Raw genomic sequence first — 20,654 nt, forward strand, 5'->3', positions numbered from 1 at the left:
TGGTGTTCGGCTGAGTTCTTTATCTCTTCATTTGATGTTCTAGGGTTTCAGGATTGTTGATTCTCTGTTTGGCTTAGTTTTTTGGATCTTTGTTGTGGAGGGACGGCGTGGTGTTTCTGCCTAGAGCGCCATCTTGCCGGAAGTCCTATCTCAATTTGAATTCTTGATAGAAGTGATGAAAAGCTGTTACCTAAGACTTGGTTGAATGGACACAAATGTGTTGTTTATTGTACCACACTGAGAGTTTGTTTCTTATGTATGTGAATCTATTAATAGTATTGTCAAAATGCTTAGTCTTTTAAGCTTTGTTATTTTCAACAATGAGGATTCTTAGATAGCTTGATATCACCCTAGATTTTTTTTCTAACAGTGTAGCTAGAAATTATTTTCCATTCTTTATAACCTGTGTGTGGATTTCTCTTCTTAATGCTATCCATGTAACCCATTATTTTACTTCTAGTTCTAATTCCAAAGGTTTTGGTTAACAAAGACAGAGCTAGTCTTAATAACTTAATCTGTTGCTATTTCCATTTATTTTAATTTAGCATTTATGGTAACATAGAACTTTCCAAAATAACTTAGAAATGTTCCATTTTCTTACTTCAGTGATTATTTTCAAGTAGTGGAGATTTATGGCTTTGAAATTTCAAAATATATTTAAATAAACTTTAAAGATTGTGAAAATTAAAGATCCATTTCCCTCATTCTGTATTTACATTTATCATTTTCATGTGTTTTTTTAATACATTTTATTATTATGTTGACTCATATAAAATTGTCATTTTTTTTGTAGGTTGAAAAAAATGGTCAAATATTCATTATTTCAAATGGTTCAATTAATGCATTATCATCTGTAGATAATATATCTTATTATCTTTATGTTGGTAAAATTTACAAAAATAGTGTCTTAGTATATTTTCAACTAGCTTATTTCATTAAAAATTATTTTTGAGCATTATCAATTTTGAATTCTAGTTTATTCATTTTAGCTTCTGAATTAACATTTCATTTTATTTATTAAAATAAAATAGAAAAACAAAAAACCCAAGCCTTTTTCTGTTGAGTAGATTCCAACTCATGGTGACCCCAAGTGTTACAGAATAGAACTGCTCCATAGGGTTTTCTTGGCTATAATCTTTTATGGAAGCCAAGCCATTCTTCTGCGGTACTGCTCAGTGGACCTGCATATATTACTGATTTGGTCCTATGTCGAGAGCTATGTTCTTTTCTCTTTTTATAATGTATAAAATTCTACAGTTAAATATTGCGTCTCCTTGTGCACATTTGTGAGAATTTCTGTGTGCTTATCCTTCACTCTGACACATTGCCAATTTTATGTCAAATGGTTAAACCAATTTTTTATTCCCACCAATAACAGACAAGAGATCTCATTTGTCTGTGTTATCGTCAACATTTTGTGTTTCCAGTCTTAATAATTTTGCGAATATCATGGGTATGAAATAGTTTCTTATTTTTGTCTTACTTTTAATTTCTGTAATAACTAGTTAAATAAAAAATTTATGTTTATGTTTATTTGACCTTCAAATTTTCTCCTCTATGAATTGCTTGAACATATACTTAACCTAGATTTTCTATTGCATTATTTATTTTTCTTATTGATTTGTAGCAGATATCATTTGTATTCTAAAATTTTTATCAGTTACATTGATTATAAAAATGTTTCCTTTAGTGGCTTAACTTTTTAGCTTTTTTACACAATATTTTTAAATTTTAATACTGGTAAATAAAATAATATCAATTATTTTATGACATGTATTTTTTATTGTGGTATATATATATCAAAACATTTGCCATTTCCACATTTTTACATATGTAATTATGCTCATCATGTGCAACAATCATGGCTATCCATATCTACATTTCACCGTCACTCTTAAGAGGACATCTTTAAGAAGCTCTTCCTTATGCTGATGTTATAAATAGAGTCTACTATTTTTTATAACATTAACTTTTGTGTGAAGTGTGAGGAAGAGATCTAATTTTAGGCTTTTCTTTATTGATACATACTTGTCCCAGCCATTTTTATTGATGACCCATCATTTCCTCACTGATTTTTAAAACTACCTCTATTGTATCCCAAACTCTCATTTGAATGATAGTATGCGTAATGTCTGTTTCAGAAGTTAATTTGACTAACCTCTTGTCAAATGCTTCAGCATTTGGTTAAGTTTTGATAACCTACAAGATGAGTTCCTTCTTGCTATTCTTCTTCAAAATAATTATTTTTAGGTTTTGCTCTTCCCCAAAAATTTTAGGATCAGCTTTCATGAAATTCCTATTGATATTTTTTATTGGAATTGATTCTGACTCATAGCGACCCCATAGGGTTTCCAAGGCTGTAAATCTTTATGGAAGCAGACTGCCACATCTTTCTGTCATGCAGCCAGTGGTGGTTTCGAATTGCCAACCTTTCGGTTAGCAGTCCAGTGCTTTAACCACTGCACCACCATTTAAAAGCCATATTTTCTTCCTAAAGTGTATAAAGGTGAAGAACACTTCGATATATACCCTAAGATCCATCTTGGTTCACTGGCTGCTGTTGCTGGGCATTGCTTTGTTCTGATATTTCTAGTTCCTGCTGCTTGGGACTATTGATAATGGACATCTGATGTCATAGGACTGCTCAGTGCTTTCAACTTCACTTTATTCATAAGGAAACCTGAGTCAATTTATCAGAGGTTTTCCTAGGGAAATCTGTCAAGGTTATCCAATTTAATGGCACAATTCTATTTCTTCTTGTATGGATTGTACTTTTGTTGTTGTATCTAACAAATCTTTGCTTAAATCAAGGTCACAAAGAGTTTTCCTATGATTTGTTCTAAAAATATTAGTTTTACTATCAAATCCACCAGCCGCTACTTCAAACCCTTTGGGGAAGTTCTATTCTGTCCTATAGGGTCGCTATGAGTTGGAATTGACTTGATGGCAACAGATTTTTTTTATATGAAGGGTTTAGGAGACTTTTGCTCTGCAGAGAGGAAGGGAAAAGGCGTTCCACAGAAAGGTAATGAGATCTCAAAAGCATCTTACTGCTTGTTTGAGAAACAATAAATGGTGATTGGAACTTAAGACGAGAGGCAGTGCTGCATGGTGGTTATGGGTTTTTTTTTTTTTGGTTTAATGAGTGTGAAGTGGTATCTCATTGTAGTTTTGTGTTTCATTTCCCTAATAAGTAATGATTCTGTCTATTGATATTGTCTGTCTTTTCATGTGCTATTCATCATTTGTATATCTTCTTTGGAGAAATATCTGTTCAAATATTTCCTCATTTTTAAATTGAGTTGTCTTTTTATTGTTAAGGTGTAAGAATTTTTATATACTCTGGATTCAAATTTATTATGATTGAAAATAATTTCACCCATTCTGTGGGTTATTTTTCACTGTCTTGATGGTGTCCTTTAAAGCAAGCCATTTTTGATTTTGATAAAGTCCAGTTTATCTATTCTTCTCTTTTGTTGCTTGTGTTTTTGGTATTATATCTATGAATTCATTGCCTAATCCAAGTACATGAAGATGTATGCCTATGCTTTCTTCTAAGAGCTTTATAGTTTTATATGTTAAATTTAGGTTTTTGTTCCATTTTTGTTAATTTTGTGTATGGTGTGAAGTAGGGGGTCCAGCTTCATTCTTTTTCATGAATGGATACCCATTTTCCCCAACACTATTTACTGAAAAGACTATTCTTTACTCATTGAATTATTTTTTTCACATGTACCAAAAATCAGTTGATTATAAACGTAAGGGTTTATTTCTGGGCCCTTAGTTCTATTTCATTGATTTATCTGTCTGTCCTTATGCCAGTACAACATTGTCTTAATTACTATAATCTTATAGTAAATTTTGAGATCAGGAAGTGTGAATTCCTCTACTTATTTCTTCTTTTGCAAGATAATTTTGGCTAGTCTGCGTCCCTTGTATTTTTGTATGGATTTTACGATCAGTTTGCCAATTTCTACACAAAAACGCAGCTGAAATTTTAATAGGGATTGCATTAAATCTGTAGATCAATTTGGGAGTGTTGCCATCTTAAGTGTTTCAATCCATAATTATGGGATATGTTTCCATTTATTTAGGTCTTCTTTAATTTTAATGACGTTTTGTAGTTTTCAGTGTACCTGTCTTATACTTTTTGGAGGGTTAAATTTATTACTAACTAGTTTATTCTTTTTGGTGTAAATGAAATTGTTTTCTTACTTTCATGTTTGGATTGTTCATTGCTAATGTATAGATATGCGATTAGTTTTTGTATTTCAATCTTGTACCTTGCAACTTTGCTGAACTTGTTTATTAGTTAGAATAGTTTTTTAGTAAATCCCTTAGGATTTTCTATATGCAGCATTTCTGTATGCAAGAGATAGATTTACTTCTTCCTTTCCAATATGGATACTTTTTTTTTCTTGCCTTATTAACCTGGCTAGTACCTCAAGAACATTGTTGAAAGAAGTGGTTAAGATGGGACATTATTGTTTTGTTCCTGATCTTAGGGGGAGAGCATTCAGTCTTTTACCACACAGTATGAAGTTAACTGTCAGTTTTTCAGAGATTCCATTTTCAGATGACATTTCCTTTGTCTATAGTTCATTGAATGTTTTTATCATGAAAGAATGTTGGATTTTGTCAAATGCTTTTTCTATTGAGACGATAGTGATGGTTAAGATTGTGTGTCAGCTTGGCTGGGCCATGATTCTCAGTGTTTTGGCAGTTGTTGCGATTGCTTCCCTGATAAGACTCGATATGTGATCAGCCCCATGATGAGATCTGATGTGAGCAGCCAATCAGTTGAAAGGGAGTTTCCTTGGGCTTGTGGCCTGAATCTGAATACAAGCAGACATTCTTTCTTTCGCCTCTTCTGGATCCTGCAGCTGGCTCCTGTTCATCTGACCGCTGGCTCTTGAGACTTGAGCTAGCAGCTTACCTGCGGTCTTGCCTGCTGATCTTGTGATTCATAGATCTTCACAGCCAGTGAGCAAGAGCCCTGCTCTCTGACCTGCTGATCTTGGGTTTGCCAGCCCCTGCAGCTACATGAGTCAGGAGAAGCCTTGAAGTCTTGCCTGCCACTCTTGGGAATCATCAATCTCACAGCCTGTGAGTAAGAGCCCTGTTCTCTGACCTGCCAACCTTGGATTCACCAACCCCGGTGGCTACGTGAATCAGGAGAAGCCTCCATCCTGATCCACGGACTTGGGGCATTCCAGCCGCTACAACCACATGAGACATTTCCTTGACATAAATCTCTCTCTATATATATATTCATATGCTTTACTGGTTTTGCTTCTCTAGAGAACCCAGCCTAAAACAATGATCATGTATTTTGCCCTTTATTCTATTAATATTGTATATTACTTGATTGAGTTTCATATGTTGAACCAACCTTACATTCTTGAGTTAAATCCCACTTGATCATGGTGTATAATCATTTTTATATGTTGCTGGATTTGGTTCACTAGTATTTTGTTGAAGATTTTTGCATCAATATTAATAAAGTATATTGGTCTGTAGTATTCTGTTGTGATATTTCTGTTACCCCTGTTGGTTTGTTTATCAGGGTAGCACTGGCTCATAGAATGAGTTGGGAAGTGACTCTTCCTCTTCTATTTTTTCAATGTACTTGAGAAGGATTTGTGTTAACTCTTATTTAAATGTTTGGTAGAATTCACCAATGAAGCTATCTGGTCCCGGATTTTTTTTTTTTTTTTGATGTGTGTGGGGGGCAGTTTAATGATTACTAATATAATCTCCTTACTTGTTATAGTTCTATTCAGATTTTCCATTTCTTCTTGAGTCAGTTTTGGTAATTTGTGTCTTTCTAGGAATTTTTCTATTTTCTCTAGGTTATGTAATTGTCACCATAAGTTGTTCATAGGATTCACTTACAATACTTTTTGTGTCTGTAATGTCAGTTGTAGTGTCCCTGCTTTTTTTCATGATTTTGGTAGTTTTAGCCTTCTCTTTTCTTCGTCAGTCTAGCTAAAGGTGTTTCAATATTGATCAATTCACATAACAAACTTTTGATCTCATTGAGTTTCTCTATTAGTTTTCTCTCTATTTCATTTATGTCTGCTGTAACCTTTATCATTTCCTTCTTTGTGTTTGATTTAGGTTTAGTTTAGTTTACTCTTTTTTTTTAGTTTCTTAAGATGGAAGAATAGATTATTGATTTGATAATTTTCTTTTTTAACACAAGTGTTTAGAGTTATAAATTCCCTTCTGAGCACTGCTTTACCTGTATCTAATAAGGTTCAATATCTTGTGTGTTCATTTTTATTCATCTTACAATATTTTCTGATTTTCCCTGATTTCTTCTTTGACCCATCGGTTATTAGGAATATGTTATTTGGTTTTCACATTTGTTAATTTCTCAAATTTCCTTCTCTTATTTATTTATTATTTTATTCCATTGTGGTTTGAGAATATACTTTGTATCATTTCATTCCTTTTAAATTTATAGAGACTTGTTTTATCGTCTATTATATGATCTATCCTGGAGAATGTTCCACGTGCACTTGAGAAGAGTGTATTTTCTGCTGTTATTGGGTGAAGGGTTCTATAGATGGCTGTTAGGTCTAGTTGATTTGGAATGTTCAAGTCTTCCATTTTCTTGCTTATTATCTGTCTAGGTGTTTGTTCCATTATTGGAAGTGCTATATTGATGTATCCACTGTTATTGTTGAATTTTATAATTCTTCCTTCAATTCTGTCAGTTTTTGTGATTTTAAGTGTTAGATGCATTTATGTGTATAAATAATATCAAGAGATTATAAATAAATAATTTCTGGGGATTACAATTAATGTGCTAATTTTTAATACTCTAGTTTGAATTAATACCAACTTAATATCAATAGTATACAAAAGTTTTGCCTCACGTAGCTTTATTCCCTCTTCCTTCCTTTGTGCTATTACTGTTGTACAAATTCCATCTGTATATATTATATGCCTATCAACATATATTTATAATTATTGCTATAAGCAGTAGTTGTTTAAATCAGATATAGGAAAAAAAAAGAATTATTAAAAAATACGTTTATGTTCTTCTTTATTTTTACCTATGTGGTTACCTTTAGTGGTGCTCTTTATTTCTTCACGTGAATTTGATTTACTGTCTAGTGTCCTTTCATTCCAACTTCAAGAAATTCCTTTAGTATTTCTTGTGGAGTATTTCTGCTTGTGATGATTTCTCTCAGTTTTAAAGGATAATTTTGCTGGAAAATAAATTTTTGATTTTTTTAAAGTTTTTTCTTTCAGTTCTGTGAATATGCCATCCCACTGCCTTCTGGCTTCCATGGTGTCTGATGAAAAATCTGCTTTCAATCTTATTGATACTTGATATGATGTAGCTATTTCTCTCTTGCTGTTTTGAAGATTTTCTCTTTGTCTTTCAGCAGTTTGATTACCATGTGTCTAGGTGTAGACCTCTTTGAGTTTATCCTGCTTGAAGTTTGTTGAGCTTTTTGAATATATTCATTAATGTTTTTCATCAAATTTGGGAAGTTTTTAGCCATTATTTATTTAAATATTATTTCTGTCCTTTTTGCTCTCTGTTCTCCTTCTGGGACTTCCATTATCCTTACATTGGTATGCTTGCTTGATAGTGGCCCACAGATCTCTGAGACTGTTTATTTTTCTATATTATTTTTTCTTTCTAGTACTCAGATTGCATAATCTCAGTTGATCTGTCTGTAAAGTTTGCTGATTCTTTCTTCTGTTCACTCATATATTCTGTCAAACTCCTCTAAGGAATTTTTCATTTTAGTTATTGTACTTTTCATGTCCAGAATTTATATTTGGTTATTTTTTTTATTGTGGTAAATATATATGTAACAAAAATTTTGAAATTTCAGCCATCTTTGCATATACAGTTCAGTGACATAATTATGTTTATCATGTTGTTCAACCCTTATCCATTTTCATGTTTGGTCCTTTTTAATAATTTCTCTTTCTTTATTTAGTCTGTATTAGGTGAGATATCATTCTCATACTTTCCTTAAACTCTTTAGACATGGTTTTCTTTAGTTCTTCAAAAATTTTAAATAACGAATTTAAAGTCTGTCTAGTAAGTTCAATGTCTGCGCTTCTTCAGGCATCTTTCCTATTGACTGCTTCTTCTTCCTCTGTATGGGCCACACTCTCTTGTTTCTTAGCATGTCTCATAACTTTTTGTTGAAAACTGGATATTTTAAATAATATAGTGTGGCAAATCTAGAAATCAGATTCTCTCCCTCCATCCCGAGAGTTTATTGTTACTCCTTGTTGATGTTATTGCTGTTTGCTTTCTGGTGAGTTTCCTGAACTCATTCTGGAAAATATGTGTTTTTTGTCATGTGTGGCCACTGAAGTCACTGCTCAGTTATTACAGTTTTCAGCTAATGATTGGACAGATATTTTCTTAAATGCCTAAAATCAAGAAGTTTTTCAGTCTCTGCTGAGGGGCTTTGTATACGTGTTGCAGCGTGTCTTTAACACCCAGCCAGGCAGTTTAAAATTGTATCTTATCCTCCACTTTCTGCTTGTGAAGAGCCCAAGATCAGCCAGAGATGAGAGCTTACAGGCTTCAAAGGTCTTTCTTGAGCATGCACATATCCCTGGGGCATGCACATAATGCTTTGAATTTGTGTGACCTTCTAGATTTTCAGGAATATGTCAGAGCTTTTTAAAACATCATATGAACATGTCATTACCCAGCTTTTCCTATAAGGTATTTTGGTTAGTTTTTTGTTTTTCCTGTTATTGCCACCACTGGCAACTGCAGTGTTAAGCACTTGCCAGTGATTGTTTTCAACAAACACCACAAGTAAATGTCTGTTGGCACTAGGGGAGATCTCCTTCAGGTTAAATAAAAACAGGCCTTGTAAGTGGGGTTTTTCAGCATGCTGTCAAACAGGTCAAATAATGATGATTCTCCAAGAATGGGGCTTTAAGATAGCACCAATCCCATTCTGACCTCTCCAGTGGCTGTTAACCTGCTTTTTTTCACTGTGATTTCAGATTGTTTGTTTTCAATGCTACCATGGAGAGGTGGAAAGGGAAATGGAAATAGTGCAAATTAATATGCCACATAGCTTGCTGTTCTTATAAATATTCAACCATTTTAAAAGTAAACATTCCTTAGATTGTTGAAAGTCTTTGGTTAATTTCCAGAGTTCTGAAAAAGGTTATTTTGATAACTTTTACCAATGTTCTTGTTGTTTTTATAATAGAGAGGGTTTTCAGTTGTCGTAACTCTGTCATTCCTAATGAAATCTTGTGATTTCTTTCATCGGTGTTTTTACAGTTTTCACCTAAGGCACTGGCATGATTTGTTAGATTTAAAACTAGTATTTCATGGTTTTGGCGCTAATGTAAATATTATTTTAAAAATTTTAACTTTTAATGGTTCATTGCTGGTAAATAGAAATTCAGTTGACTTTTGTTTATTGGACTTGAATATTGAAATCACTAAACTCACTTATTAATTCTAGTAGCTTTCTTTATGTAGATTCACTGGGATTTTCTACATAATCATTTTATTTGTGAATAGAGATAATTTTATTTCTTCCATTTTGTATGAAAATTTTAGTATATTAGCCTTATTGCAAACCTGTTTTTATCCTGATTTATAAATTTGCTTATTTGCTCAGAGTTTTCTCACGTAACTACTTTTGATGTACTACCCAGTGGTAATGTAGTACTGCTTCTTCCCAGTCATTACCTATTTTATGAGCGGACAACTATGTGGTCTTTCTGTTATGAGTCATGTCTACTTCCTTGATCAGTTTATATAATTTAGACCTATCTGCCATATGAATATTTTTAAAAGAAGACTATCTTTATGGAATGTTTATTCCAATGAATATATATTATTAAAAATTTGGCAGCTAGCAATGGAATGATTAAAATATCTCCCTATGACTGTGTCCTTGAAATATTTTATGGCATTCCCACTGAAAATCATAATTCTCTTGTTTGGAATGGATGATTCACAGTAGCTATATATCTTTAGAGAAATTTCTCTCTCTCTCTTTTTTTAATTGACCTTCCTTCACACATATGAATTCTGTGACTGTGATTGTTCTATGTTCAGACTCTGAAATTTAAAACTAAAATGGTTTTTAAAGGTCATAAAAGCTAGTCCTTTTATTTTATAGATGATAAAAGAGACTTCATTATCCGTCTGCAGCAGAGCCTTCTTTTATTAAACTGTAGGATGTGCATTCTGATTTATCAGCATTTCGCTGTGTACCTCTGCTTCTAACACCCTGGTCTGACCACATCGGGTTTTGCTGGATCAGTGTAATAACCTCCTAACTGGTCTCTGTGCTTCTACCTTTGTCCTCCCACATTCTATTCGCAACACTTGTGAATAAACCTGAGATCCCATCACTACTCTATTCAAAACCTTCCATTGACTGTTCATGTCACTCAGAATAAAAACTAAAGTCTTTAAAACACAGAGTATTTACAATAGTCTATAAGACTTTTAACAATTTGCACACACCTCAACCAGTTCCTGGTCTGACTTAATCATTCAATAGCTTGCTACTCTCTTATTTTGCTTCAGTGTGCTGGTTCCTTGCAGTTCCTATAACATGCTGGGCATACTCTAGCTTACTAGCATGTGCTCTCTTTGACTCCTGCCTGGACTACTTTGTTTCTAGATAGATACACAGTTTACTCCATTTCCCCTCTCAATACCACCTTCTCAAAGAGGCCCCTCTTGAACATCCCATTCCAAATTAATTCTAGCCGGGGCCTCCAATCTACTCAAATTTTTCTTTCTATTTTTCATAAAACATTTTTCATGTTCTAAAATACTACATAATTTACTCATTTATTGTATTCACATTTATGCTTAAATGTGTGCTCCATAAAGGCAAGGATTTTTTCCTTCTTTGTTAACTGATGTATCCCTGGCAACTTGGCACATAATAACCCGATACCTTTGCCACTGAGTTGATTCAGACTCAAAGCGACCCTATAGGACAGAGCAGAACAGCTCTATAGGGTTTCCAAGGAGTGGCTGGTGGATTCGAACTGCCAAATTTTTGGTTAGCGGTCATAGCGTGCCATAGCTCTTAACCACTGGGAATAATAGGCACTCAATAAATATTTGTTAATGAATGAATACATAAAAGAAAGAAACTACTGTGACAATTTAAAACCATATCCAGGTTTTGATCTAATAACAGTGCTCATCATTTTTTATGTAGTCCAGTAATATTAAAAACCAAAAAAAAAAAGAAGAAAAAAAAAATAAAACAACTGGTGATGTTAAGTCTCTTTAAGATAAAACATTTTCCCAGAGGTTTTATATAAAACCTTTTAGGAATATGTTTATACTGAAAAAGAAAAGTTGGCCAACATGGAATGCATAATGCAAAAATTTATTTTTTTGCTTTGATAACTCATTATATTAAAAATAAGAGATGAAGTCTTTCAATTTTATAGGGCTTCCTTGATAAGGGAGCATGTCTTGACTGTGACGGGAACTTCTATGGTGTTCCTTTAGTCAATGCTGCTGTAACTGGGATTAGCGTTGCTCAGCTTCCATGTGTCCCCAGCCATCACTTAGGTAAATACAACACTTGTTTCAAATAACTTGCTGACTCATTTCTACCACACTCTTCTTTGACTTCATTGAGATGACCAATAACCTGACTTCTCTCTCTCTGTCTTTCTTTTTTTATTGTGATAAATATATATGTAACAAATTGTTTGCCATTTCAACATTGAGGACTCTTTCTTCTCTTTTCTCCTGGTCTGTCACCTGTTATCTGTTTCACATTCTTGTCCACTTAAGTAATGTGGTACATCAGTTTAACTACTCTGTTACTACTACCCTATTCTCCTTGTTTTTGATATACCCTGCCCAAAAATCCCCCCAATCACTTGGTATCTCTCTGGGGTTGCCATCACGTTTGGGGAAATCAATTAGCTTGCAGACTAGTGTCAATGCAAAGTTACAAAATCTGATTTCACATAGTCCTCAAAATGCTTCTTGAGGATCACTGTATTTTTACTAGGTCAACTTCCTCACTTGTTTTCTGTAACAGTCATTACAGATCTTCATTACTCTCCTTAAATCCACTGTACAGCTCCCTCCTCCCTCCTACCTCCCTTCTTTCTGCCCTCCTTTTTTTTTCCCTTCTTAAACATATATTGAACAATTTGCTATGTGCCAGAAACTTGACAGTGAGTTTAGGATAGAACAGTAAACAAGATGCCCATTACTACTTTGTGTATCTCACCAGGAAATGTTGTCTAATACACTTTTATGCTTAATAAGCAAGATAGAGAAGTAAATAGATATTTGTAGTACAGAATGAGAAGTACAAAGTGTTATAGGAGCTCATAGGGTTATGGTGGGTCATGGAAAATTCCCCACAGGAAATATTTTAAAGTACAAAGATTAAGTTTAAGGGGCTGAGACAAGTCAGGAGTATTTGAAGAGATAAAAACATATGCAAAACCTTAGGGCCGAGAGAGCTTGGCAGGTGGGAGACACTACACATTTCACTCAGTAGAACTGAAATGTGTGGTGTGAAGGATGACTAGAGGGAGAAGGACCAGCTATAGCCCATCATCCCTTATATCTCCAAGAATGGTATGGCTTTGTTTAGCTTTAGCTTCTGGTTCTAGGTGAATTTACTACAAACCAAGTTGCCTAGGTTGCCAATTTACTGAATGAACAGTTTATCACTTTTTCTTATTTCTCTTAACTTATTATGAAGTTTAAAGCAATTCGTGTTGGAAATCTCAAGAGTTCTACAAAGTTTTAGTAGATGTTTAAGAATTTTGTCTTTGTAATAGCACTTCAAGGGGTAATTAGTTTGCATTTCTCCCAGTTGCCTGTTTTTGGACAAGTAGGGTGTAGGAACTCTCCTTAGAGGACAGGCAGAGCAAGTGGCTGCATAGAACTCTGTCTTCCTGTAACTCTGGGGCTGGTGGTGTGCTGAAGTTTGCAACTAAAGGACAGAGGGAGAAGTCCTAGATAGTTTTTCTCAGAATATATCATTGGAAAATATTCGTTCTTATGAAGAAATAATCATATATGAAATATTCTTTGTTATTTTATTTAATTTCTCCTTTAATATCAAATTTTCTTATGCACACATACTTTTTATGCCATTTGGTTTCAATCTTCTCTGGTCCTTATCTCTTTCTGCTTCTGAGACCAACAGCCTAGGCTATTTGTGCTAATTCTCCTCTCCATCTTGTATTCATCAGCCATATCCTCCCTTTTATTGATTAGCCTTATACCTTAGAGCCCATCCTCTTCTATGTATCGTGATCCAAAGTTTCTTTAGCTAGAAATTTGCCTTTTTATCAAGTTTTTCTCCTTAGTAAAAACATAATAAAAAGCTTAGAAGTAGTAGCTGTGTTCTATTTTTCTGTTCCAAACTCTTGGGCTCATCTGTCTTAGTAAATCCTAAATAAATATTTTCTAAATGAATATTTTGTGGATTAATGTTGATATCTACCTAGTCTAGGAAGTTCACCTTTTTTAATGCAAATTAGACTTTGACCCTAGCTGGTTTTGGAAGTATTCTTCTGAGGTGATGATATGTTGAGACTGATCTGGGATGTCATTGAAATATGTGAATAACTAAGAACCCACACACAGTAGGTTTTCAATTTATCCTCATTTGTTGGAGATTTCCTAGACCAGGCAGAAAAGACTCTGTAAATTTAGCCAGGACAGATACTCTGGAGCTTGGAGCTACAACAGGTAGAATGTGAGGACGAGAAGTCTTCTTGACAATGCAAATGCCCTGAAAATGGTAATTGAAAGTGGATGACAATCAAATTTATGGCTGAGATGACAAATTTATAGGTTTATAAACTAGAGAGAATTTTGATCTTGGCAAGGGTCTTCTGGAGAAAGGCCACAGGTTGGGTCAGTAAATAGGCTGTCCAAAGAATCCACTGGTACATAAATCCTACAATGACTAAGAGATGACTATGATTGTTACTGTTACTCACGTGGAATTAGAAAAATACATATGGGTATGGAAGACATTGAATGGGCTGCGATATAAACGTATCTTAATGTTTCATAGCTTTTAAGTGCTTGAATCTTTGTCAGCCATTGCTTGGGAAATGGAGACTTCTTGTATTATATGCATAAATGTATTTTGCAGGTTTACAGCAGTTTGTTGGAAGAATGCAAGATTTTCGATTATACCAAGTGGCACTTACAAACAGGTAAGCAGATGAGTAAGGATAATGTAAAGATAAATGCTGAATTCACTTAAATAAGAGCGGTGTGAAGATTATAGCATTTTTCATCTTTACAGCATTTGGCAAACATCACCTAATTAATGTTTACAGTGTTTGCTCTGGCTTACTCTACGGCTGTTATTCACTAGTGCTACTCTATCAGGTAACTCCTTCTAGTGTGAAATATTCTTTACAACAGATTGTCTCCAAGAAAAGATTGATTTTTGAACAAGCTGTGTTATGGAATTTGGTATACAGTTACTTAAAAATTCTATGTGAAGTAATTCTAATACTTAAGAAATGGCTTTGTTTGCTTTTTAAAATTGCTTTGTTGAATTTATAACTACTAGAGAATGTAGAAAAATGAAAATGATTAATTATTTTGATATATGGGAGAAAATCTCAAGAGATTGGGCTATTAGACTTGGAAACAAGAAGAATGAATAATTTGAGCTATTGTTATCTATATATATATTTCTACTTCCAGTGAACAAATAATTATAGAGATTGGGACTAGGTTTAATCAAGTATTTCCTCATCTTGAGAGTAGGTGGGAAATTTTCCTTAGGATTCTCAGAGGTACGTAGATTTCCATTCTGTTCAGAATGGTTCAAATGAAATATTGCTTATGATGTCCTCTGAAGTTCCTTTCTTGACTTATGATTTGAGGATATGGATAACTTGCATAGTTTAGCTCATCTTATTTACTCCTATTAAAGACCAAAAATACATTCTTTTGTATTTCTTCAAGGGAGGTGTAGATTAATGTAGTGGATTTCCAAATAACAGAATTAGCTCTTGTTAATTGGAGAAGCATTATTCCTGAGTTGTTGCTATTGTCAGCAGCATGTCCATTAGCTTTATAAACATTCTCTCTCATTAGCCTACGTAATCAAGAGATACCTGAATAAAAGGGTGTTTTAACACTAGAACACATTACTGGGGAGATTTACTACCATTAGCCTTAATATCTTTTGAATCACCTTTCTGTAAAATTTTGAAGGATGATGTTGCAGTAATTCTTTGGGAATCAGGTTTTTCCTAGGGATGAAAATTTCATACTAGATAGTCACTTTTGGAGCCCTGGTTGTGCAGTAGTTAAGAACTCAACTGTTAACTGAAAGATCGGCAGTTCAAATTCACCGGCTGCTCCTTGGAAACCCTATGGGACATTTCTACTCTGTCTTATAGGGTCACTATGAGTCGGAACGGACTTGACGGCAATGGGTTTGGTTTGGTTTGGTTTAGTCACTTTTGGTCGCATTCAAAACTTTGTACCCATTGAAAAACATTGATGATATTTAAAAGAGATGTGACTTCATCTGACTTAGGGAATAGGAAAGCTGCCTAACCCTTCCACTGCTCCACTGGGGTCTGAAAGAAGCAGCCTGGTCTCTCCAGGTAGACTTGAGTTACTGCTGTTGGCCTACATGAAACGTCTGGATAGGCGTTATGTGGAAGGATGCCTATAAATAGAATGACTAATTCTGATCTAGAAGAGTTCCATTGCCCTTAATGGAAAAATTAAATATATCTGCCTGGACTTGGCATTCTTCTTTGACTGTTGGCAGCTACCACATGATCTGAAGCCATTGAAGCATTTTAGGATGCCAAAATTTGTACTGATGAGTCACAGGAAACCATTGACAAATGGCCTTGGCCTCAGTTCCTCCACCCAAAAGAAAAGCAGATAAAATGATGTTTGCTTTCTTCTTTGGATGGACTAGAGATCCTGCCTATAACTCTCATTATTTCCAATATATTTTCATTCACTCTTAACAGTAAATTAAGTTAACCTAAGTGAATGTTATTACAGATAGGCACAGTAAAATATAGTGATATTTAAATAAATTTCTTGATAACCAGAAAGGGCTTGTGATGCTTAAATTAACCCCTAAGAATTTACTGATTTTGATATTTCTTTTAGGAGAGTGAATATACATACTTGGCCAGGAATGAGTTTGATTTTTTTCTGTTTAGAAAATTATTAAAGCTAAATGGATATTCATCAAAATATGAAAATAGTGATACTTATTGTAACAACAACTCTTAGCTCTGTCACTGTTGAACTACTTGTCCTTACGGTCTTCCTCTTGACTCCCACAGGGAGATTCAGGAAGTGTTTTCTGGAGATCTGCTCAGAGTGCACGTGCAGTCACAGTGCCGCTGTCCCGGCAGTCACCCTCGGGTCCATCCTTCCATGCAGCGGTACTGCATTCCTAACGGTGCAGAAGACACAACTGAGAACCGAGTGTCAAGGCTCAACCCCAGAGCCCATCCTCTCTCTTTTGTCAATGATAATGATATTGGTACTTCGTGGGTTTCACATGTGTTTACAAACATTACTCAGCTTGATCAAGGAGTAACTATTTCTATAGACTTGGAAAATGGACAGTATCAGGTAAATAGAGATACTGAGGAGAAAACTGAATTAAGCAATTGACTATTACCTCACTAAGAATCCCCAGTGGCACAGTGGTTAAGCTCTCGGCCGCTAACCGAAAGGTCAGTGGTTCGAACCCACCAGTGGATATACGTAAGAGAAAAGACCTGGTGATCTGATCTCATAAAGATTACAGCCTAGGAAACCTTATGGGGCAGTTCTACTCTGTCCTATAGGGTCACTATGAGTTAGAATCAACTCCACAGCACATAATAACAGCAACAAAGTAGAGCCACGCCATTATAATATACGGAATAAAAATATCTAAAAGAGGATATACATGGCCTAAATTTTACGAATTTTGTTATCAAAATCACACTTATGAAATGTTAAAACTAATACTTTATATTGTTAAATAACACAAAGTGATAAGAGCTGAGGTGCTTGTTCTTAATAACTACTTGAAAAGAACATACGTGGCAGTTATTTCATAGAACTCATACTCTTTGTTTACATATTTATATCAAGCTGAATATTAATTTGAACTTTGATTTATAAAACCCTTGAAAAAAGAGACTGAGATGCAATGATAGAATGTGTTGCTTTTACTAGAGGGCTATGAAGTTTTTGAACGTCCAATAAATATTTGATGATTATAATGATGAGGAAATGAGCCCTTACATTTGAATTTAACAATTCCGTAGTTTGCTTTATACTGATGGGTCAAACTTCAATTGCAATAATTTGCTTATCCATTTTCAGGTGTTTTATATTATCATTCAGTTTTTAAGTCCACAACCAACAGCAATAAGGATTCAAAGGAAGAAGGAAGACAGCCTAGACTGGGAAGACTGGCAATATTTTGCTAGAAATTGCAGTGTTTTCGGAATGAGAAACAATGGAGATTTGCAAAATCCTGATTCTGTCAACTGTCTTCAGCTTCCCAAGTATGAATGTTTTAAAAACAATGATCCTTTAAGGCATTAAGGAGTTAATTTTAGTAGATTAATGGGTTAGTAGTAATCTACATGTAAGCTAGCTTGCTAGGTTAGTAGAGGCCTCTTTCCACCATCAGCTTTCCTGAAGTGTATTCTGAGTCTTCTCTCTAGACTGAGTTCTAAGCTATGTTTAAAGTTCTTGTTTAAGACTTGAAAGTGTCTCTTGTTTACAAATCTCACCGGTGCTTTGAAACCTGATTTTCAGATTGTTTGGCAAGTTATTATCTATATTAATAGCATTTTCCTTATGCCATCAAGGAAATGTCTTAAAATGTCTCTCTCTTATTACTCTATAGTGTTTGTTTATGAGATACAAGGACTATGTTTGCTTTCTAGAGTGAAGAGTTTAAGCTGTTACTGATATTGTGTAGGAATGTCTCAAAAGTTGTGACTTCCGTTTTGTAAACAATGTGAATAGGGTTTCATTATTTCTAATTTCTGTCGTCAACAGTTTCACTCCATATTCCCATGGGAATGTTACATTTAGCATCCTGACACCTGGACCAAATCGTCGTCCTGGGTACAATGACTTCTATAACAGCCCATCTCTTCAAGAATTTGTAAAAGCCACACAAATCAGGTTTCATTTCTCTGGGCAGTACTATACCACTGGGACTGCTGTCAACCAGAGGCACAGATACTACGCAGTGGATGAAATCACCATCAGTGGGAGGTAGGGCTCGTTACTAAGATATTGATTGGAGTGTGCTTTTTACTACGAATTTTGTTTATAGCAAGGATTTTGCCATACTTATTTAGAAATACATTAGCTAAGATTTTAGAGCAAGCAAGATTTCTTTCCATTAACATTTATTTTATTTTATTTTTTTAAAGCTGTTTTTCTTTTTTTAATTGTACTTTAGATGAAGGCTTACGGAACAAATAGTTTCTCATTAAACAGGACACATATTGTTTTATGACAACGGTTAACTACCCCACGACATGTCAACACTGTCGCTTCTCAACCTTGGGTTTTCTGTTACCAGCTTTCCTGTCCCCTCTTGCCTTCTAGTCCTTGTCCCTGGACTGTTGTGCTCCATTAGTCTCATTTTGTTTTATGGGGCTGTCTGACCTTTGGATGAACGGTGAACCTCGGGAGTGACTTCACTACTGAGCTAAAAGGGTGCCTGGGGCCATACTCTTGGGGTTTCTCTAGTCTCTGTCAGGCCAGTAAGTCCGGTCTTTTTTGTGAGTTAGAATTTTCTTCTACATTTTTCTCCAGCTCTGTCCAGGACCCTCTGTTGTGACCCCTGTCAGAGCAGTCAGTGGTGGTAGCAGGGCACCATCTGGTTGTACTGGACTCAGTCTGCTGGAGGCCATGGTAGATGTGGCCCATTAGTCCTTTGGACTAATCTTTTCCTCGTATCTTGTTTTCTTCATTCTCCCTTGCTCCCGAAGGGGTGAGACCAGTGGAGTATCTTAGATGGCTGCTCACAGGCCCCAGACACAAGCCAGACTTCTGTATTCCAAGTTTTTCTTTTTTTAAATTTGATTGTGGTTAGATACATATAGCATAAATTCTGCCGCATTAACCATGTTTAAGTGTACCTTTCAGTGGTATTAATTACATTCACAAGGTTGTGCAACCATTACCACTATCTATTTCCAAAACTTTTCATCAACCCAAACAAAAACTGCATATTCATTACGCAAAAATTCCCCAGTTCTCTCTCCTCCCTTCCCCTCTCTAATCTACTTTATGTCTATATGTATTTATCTATTCTACATATTTCATATAAATCGAATGATATTTGTCCTTTTGTATCTGCTTATATTGCTTAGCATGCTGTTTTCAGGATTCATCCATGTTGTGGCATATATTATAACTTTATTCCTTTTTATGACTGAATAATACCACATTTTGTTTATCCATTCAACTGTTAATAGACATTTTGATGGTTTCTACCTTTTGGCTATTGTGAATAATGTTGCTGTAAACATTGGTATACAAGTATCTTTTTGAGTCCTTGCTTTAAATTTTCTTGGGTATATCCCTAAGGAAAGATTTGTCCAGCTTCATGTTTTCAAATGATTTCCTACTCTAGGATTATTTTTGGAGACTTATATGTGAGTCTTTCCTGTATGCAACATTGCCTTGCTGTGCAATCAATTTTTAAAAGCTTTTTTTAAAAAAAATTTTCCCATACAAAAATTTATACACACATTGTTATGTGACTCTAATTGCTCACCCCATACTGTGACAGCACTCTCCTCCTTTCCACCACGGATTCCCCACGTCCATTCAACCAGCTCCTAACCCTCTCTGTCTTCCCATCTCACCTCCAAACAGAAGCTGCCCATTTAGTCTCTTGTATCTACTTGAGCTAAGAGGCACACTCCTCACGAGTATCACTTTATGTCTCAGTCCAGTCCAATCCCTGTCTGAAGAGTTGGCCTTGGAAATTGTTTTAGTTCTGGGCTGAGAATCCAGGGGCGATGCTTTCCGGGGTACCTCCAGTCTCAGTCAGACCATTAAGTCTGGTCTTCTTACTAGGATTTGAGTTCTGCACCTCACCTTTCTCCTGCTCCATCTGGGACTCTCTGTTGTGTTCCCTGTCAGGGCGGTCATTGGTGGTAGCCAGGCACCATCTAGCTCTTCTGGTCTCAGGCTGATGAAGTCTCTGGTTTATGTGGCCCTTTCTGTCTCTTGGGCTAATACTTTCCTCGTGTCTTCGGTGTTCTTCATTCTCCTTTACTCCAGGTGGTTGGGACCAATTGCTGCATCTTAGATGGCCACTTGCAAGCTTTTAAGACCCCAGAAACCACTCACCAAAGTAGGACACAGAAGATTTTCTTATTAAGCTTTGTTATGCCAATTGACCTAGATGTCCCCTGAAAGCATGGTCCCCAGACCCTTACCCCTGCTACCCTGTCCCTCAAAGTATTTGGTTGTATTCAGGAAACTTCTTAGCTTTGGTTTAGTCTAGTTGTGCTGACTTCTTCTGTAGTGAGTGCTGTCCTTCCCTTCACCTAAGATAATTCTTACCTATTATCTAGTGAGTAAATAACCCTCCACTTCCCTCACCACCCTCTTAACCATCAAAAAATGTTTTCTTCTG

General features: G+C 35.1%; 1 protein-coding gene across 1 annotated transcript in view; it reads left to right on the forward strand.

The window, feature by feature from the left end:
* The window catches only part of LOC101357370 (usherin), a 276,794-nt gene that overhangs the window by 105,912 nt on the left and 150,228 nt on the right, over nucleotides 1-20,654 (forward strand). Inside the window, exons 4-7 of the mRNA XM_004375958.2 lie at nucleotides 14,136-14,199; nucleotides 16,321-16,615; nucleotides 17,360-17,544; nucleotides 18,047-18,268. Of these exons, the coding sequence (XP_004376015.1) occupies nucleotides 14,136-14,199; nucleotides 16,321-16,615; nucleotides 17,360-17,544; nucleotides 18,047-18,268 (766 nt within the window). The remainder of the gene's footprint in view (nucleotides 1-14,135; nucleotides 14,200-16,320; nucleotides 16,616-17,359; nucleotides 17,545-18,046; nucleotides 18,269-20,654) is intronic.

Source organism: Trichechus manatus, unplaced genomic scaffold (assembly GCF_000243295.1).
Source record: "Trichechus manatus latirostris isolate Lorelei unplaced genomic scaffold, TriManLat1.0 scaffold00039, whole genome shotgun sequence".
In the NCBI taxonomy this organism is placed as follows: domain Eukaryota; kingdom Metazoa; phylum Chordata; class Mammalia; order Sirenia; family Trichechidae; genus Trichechus; species Trichechus manatus.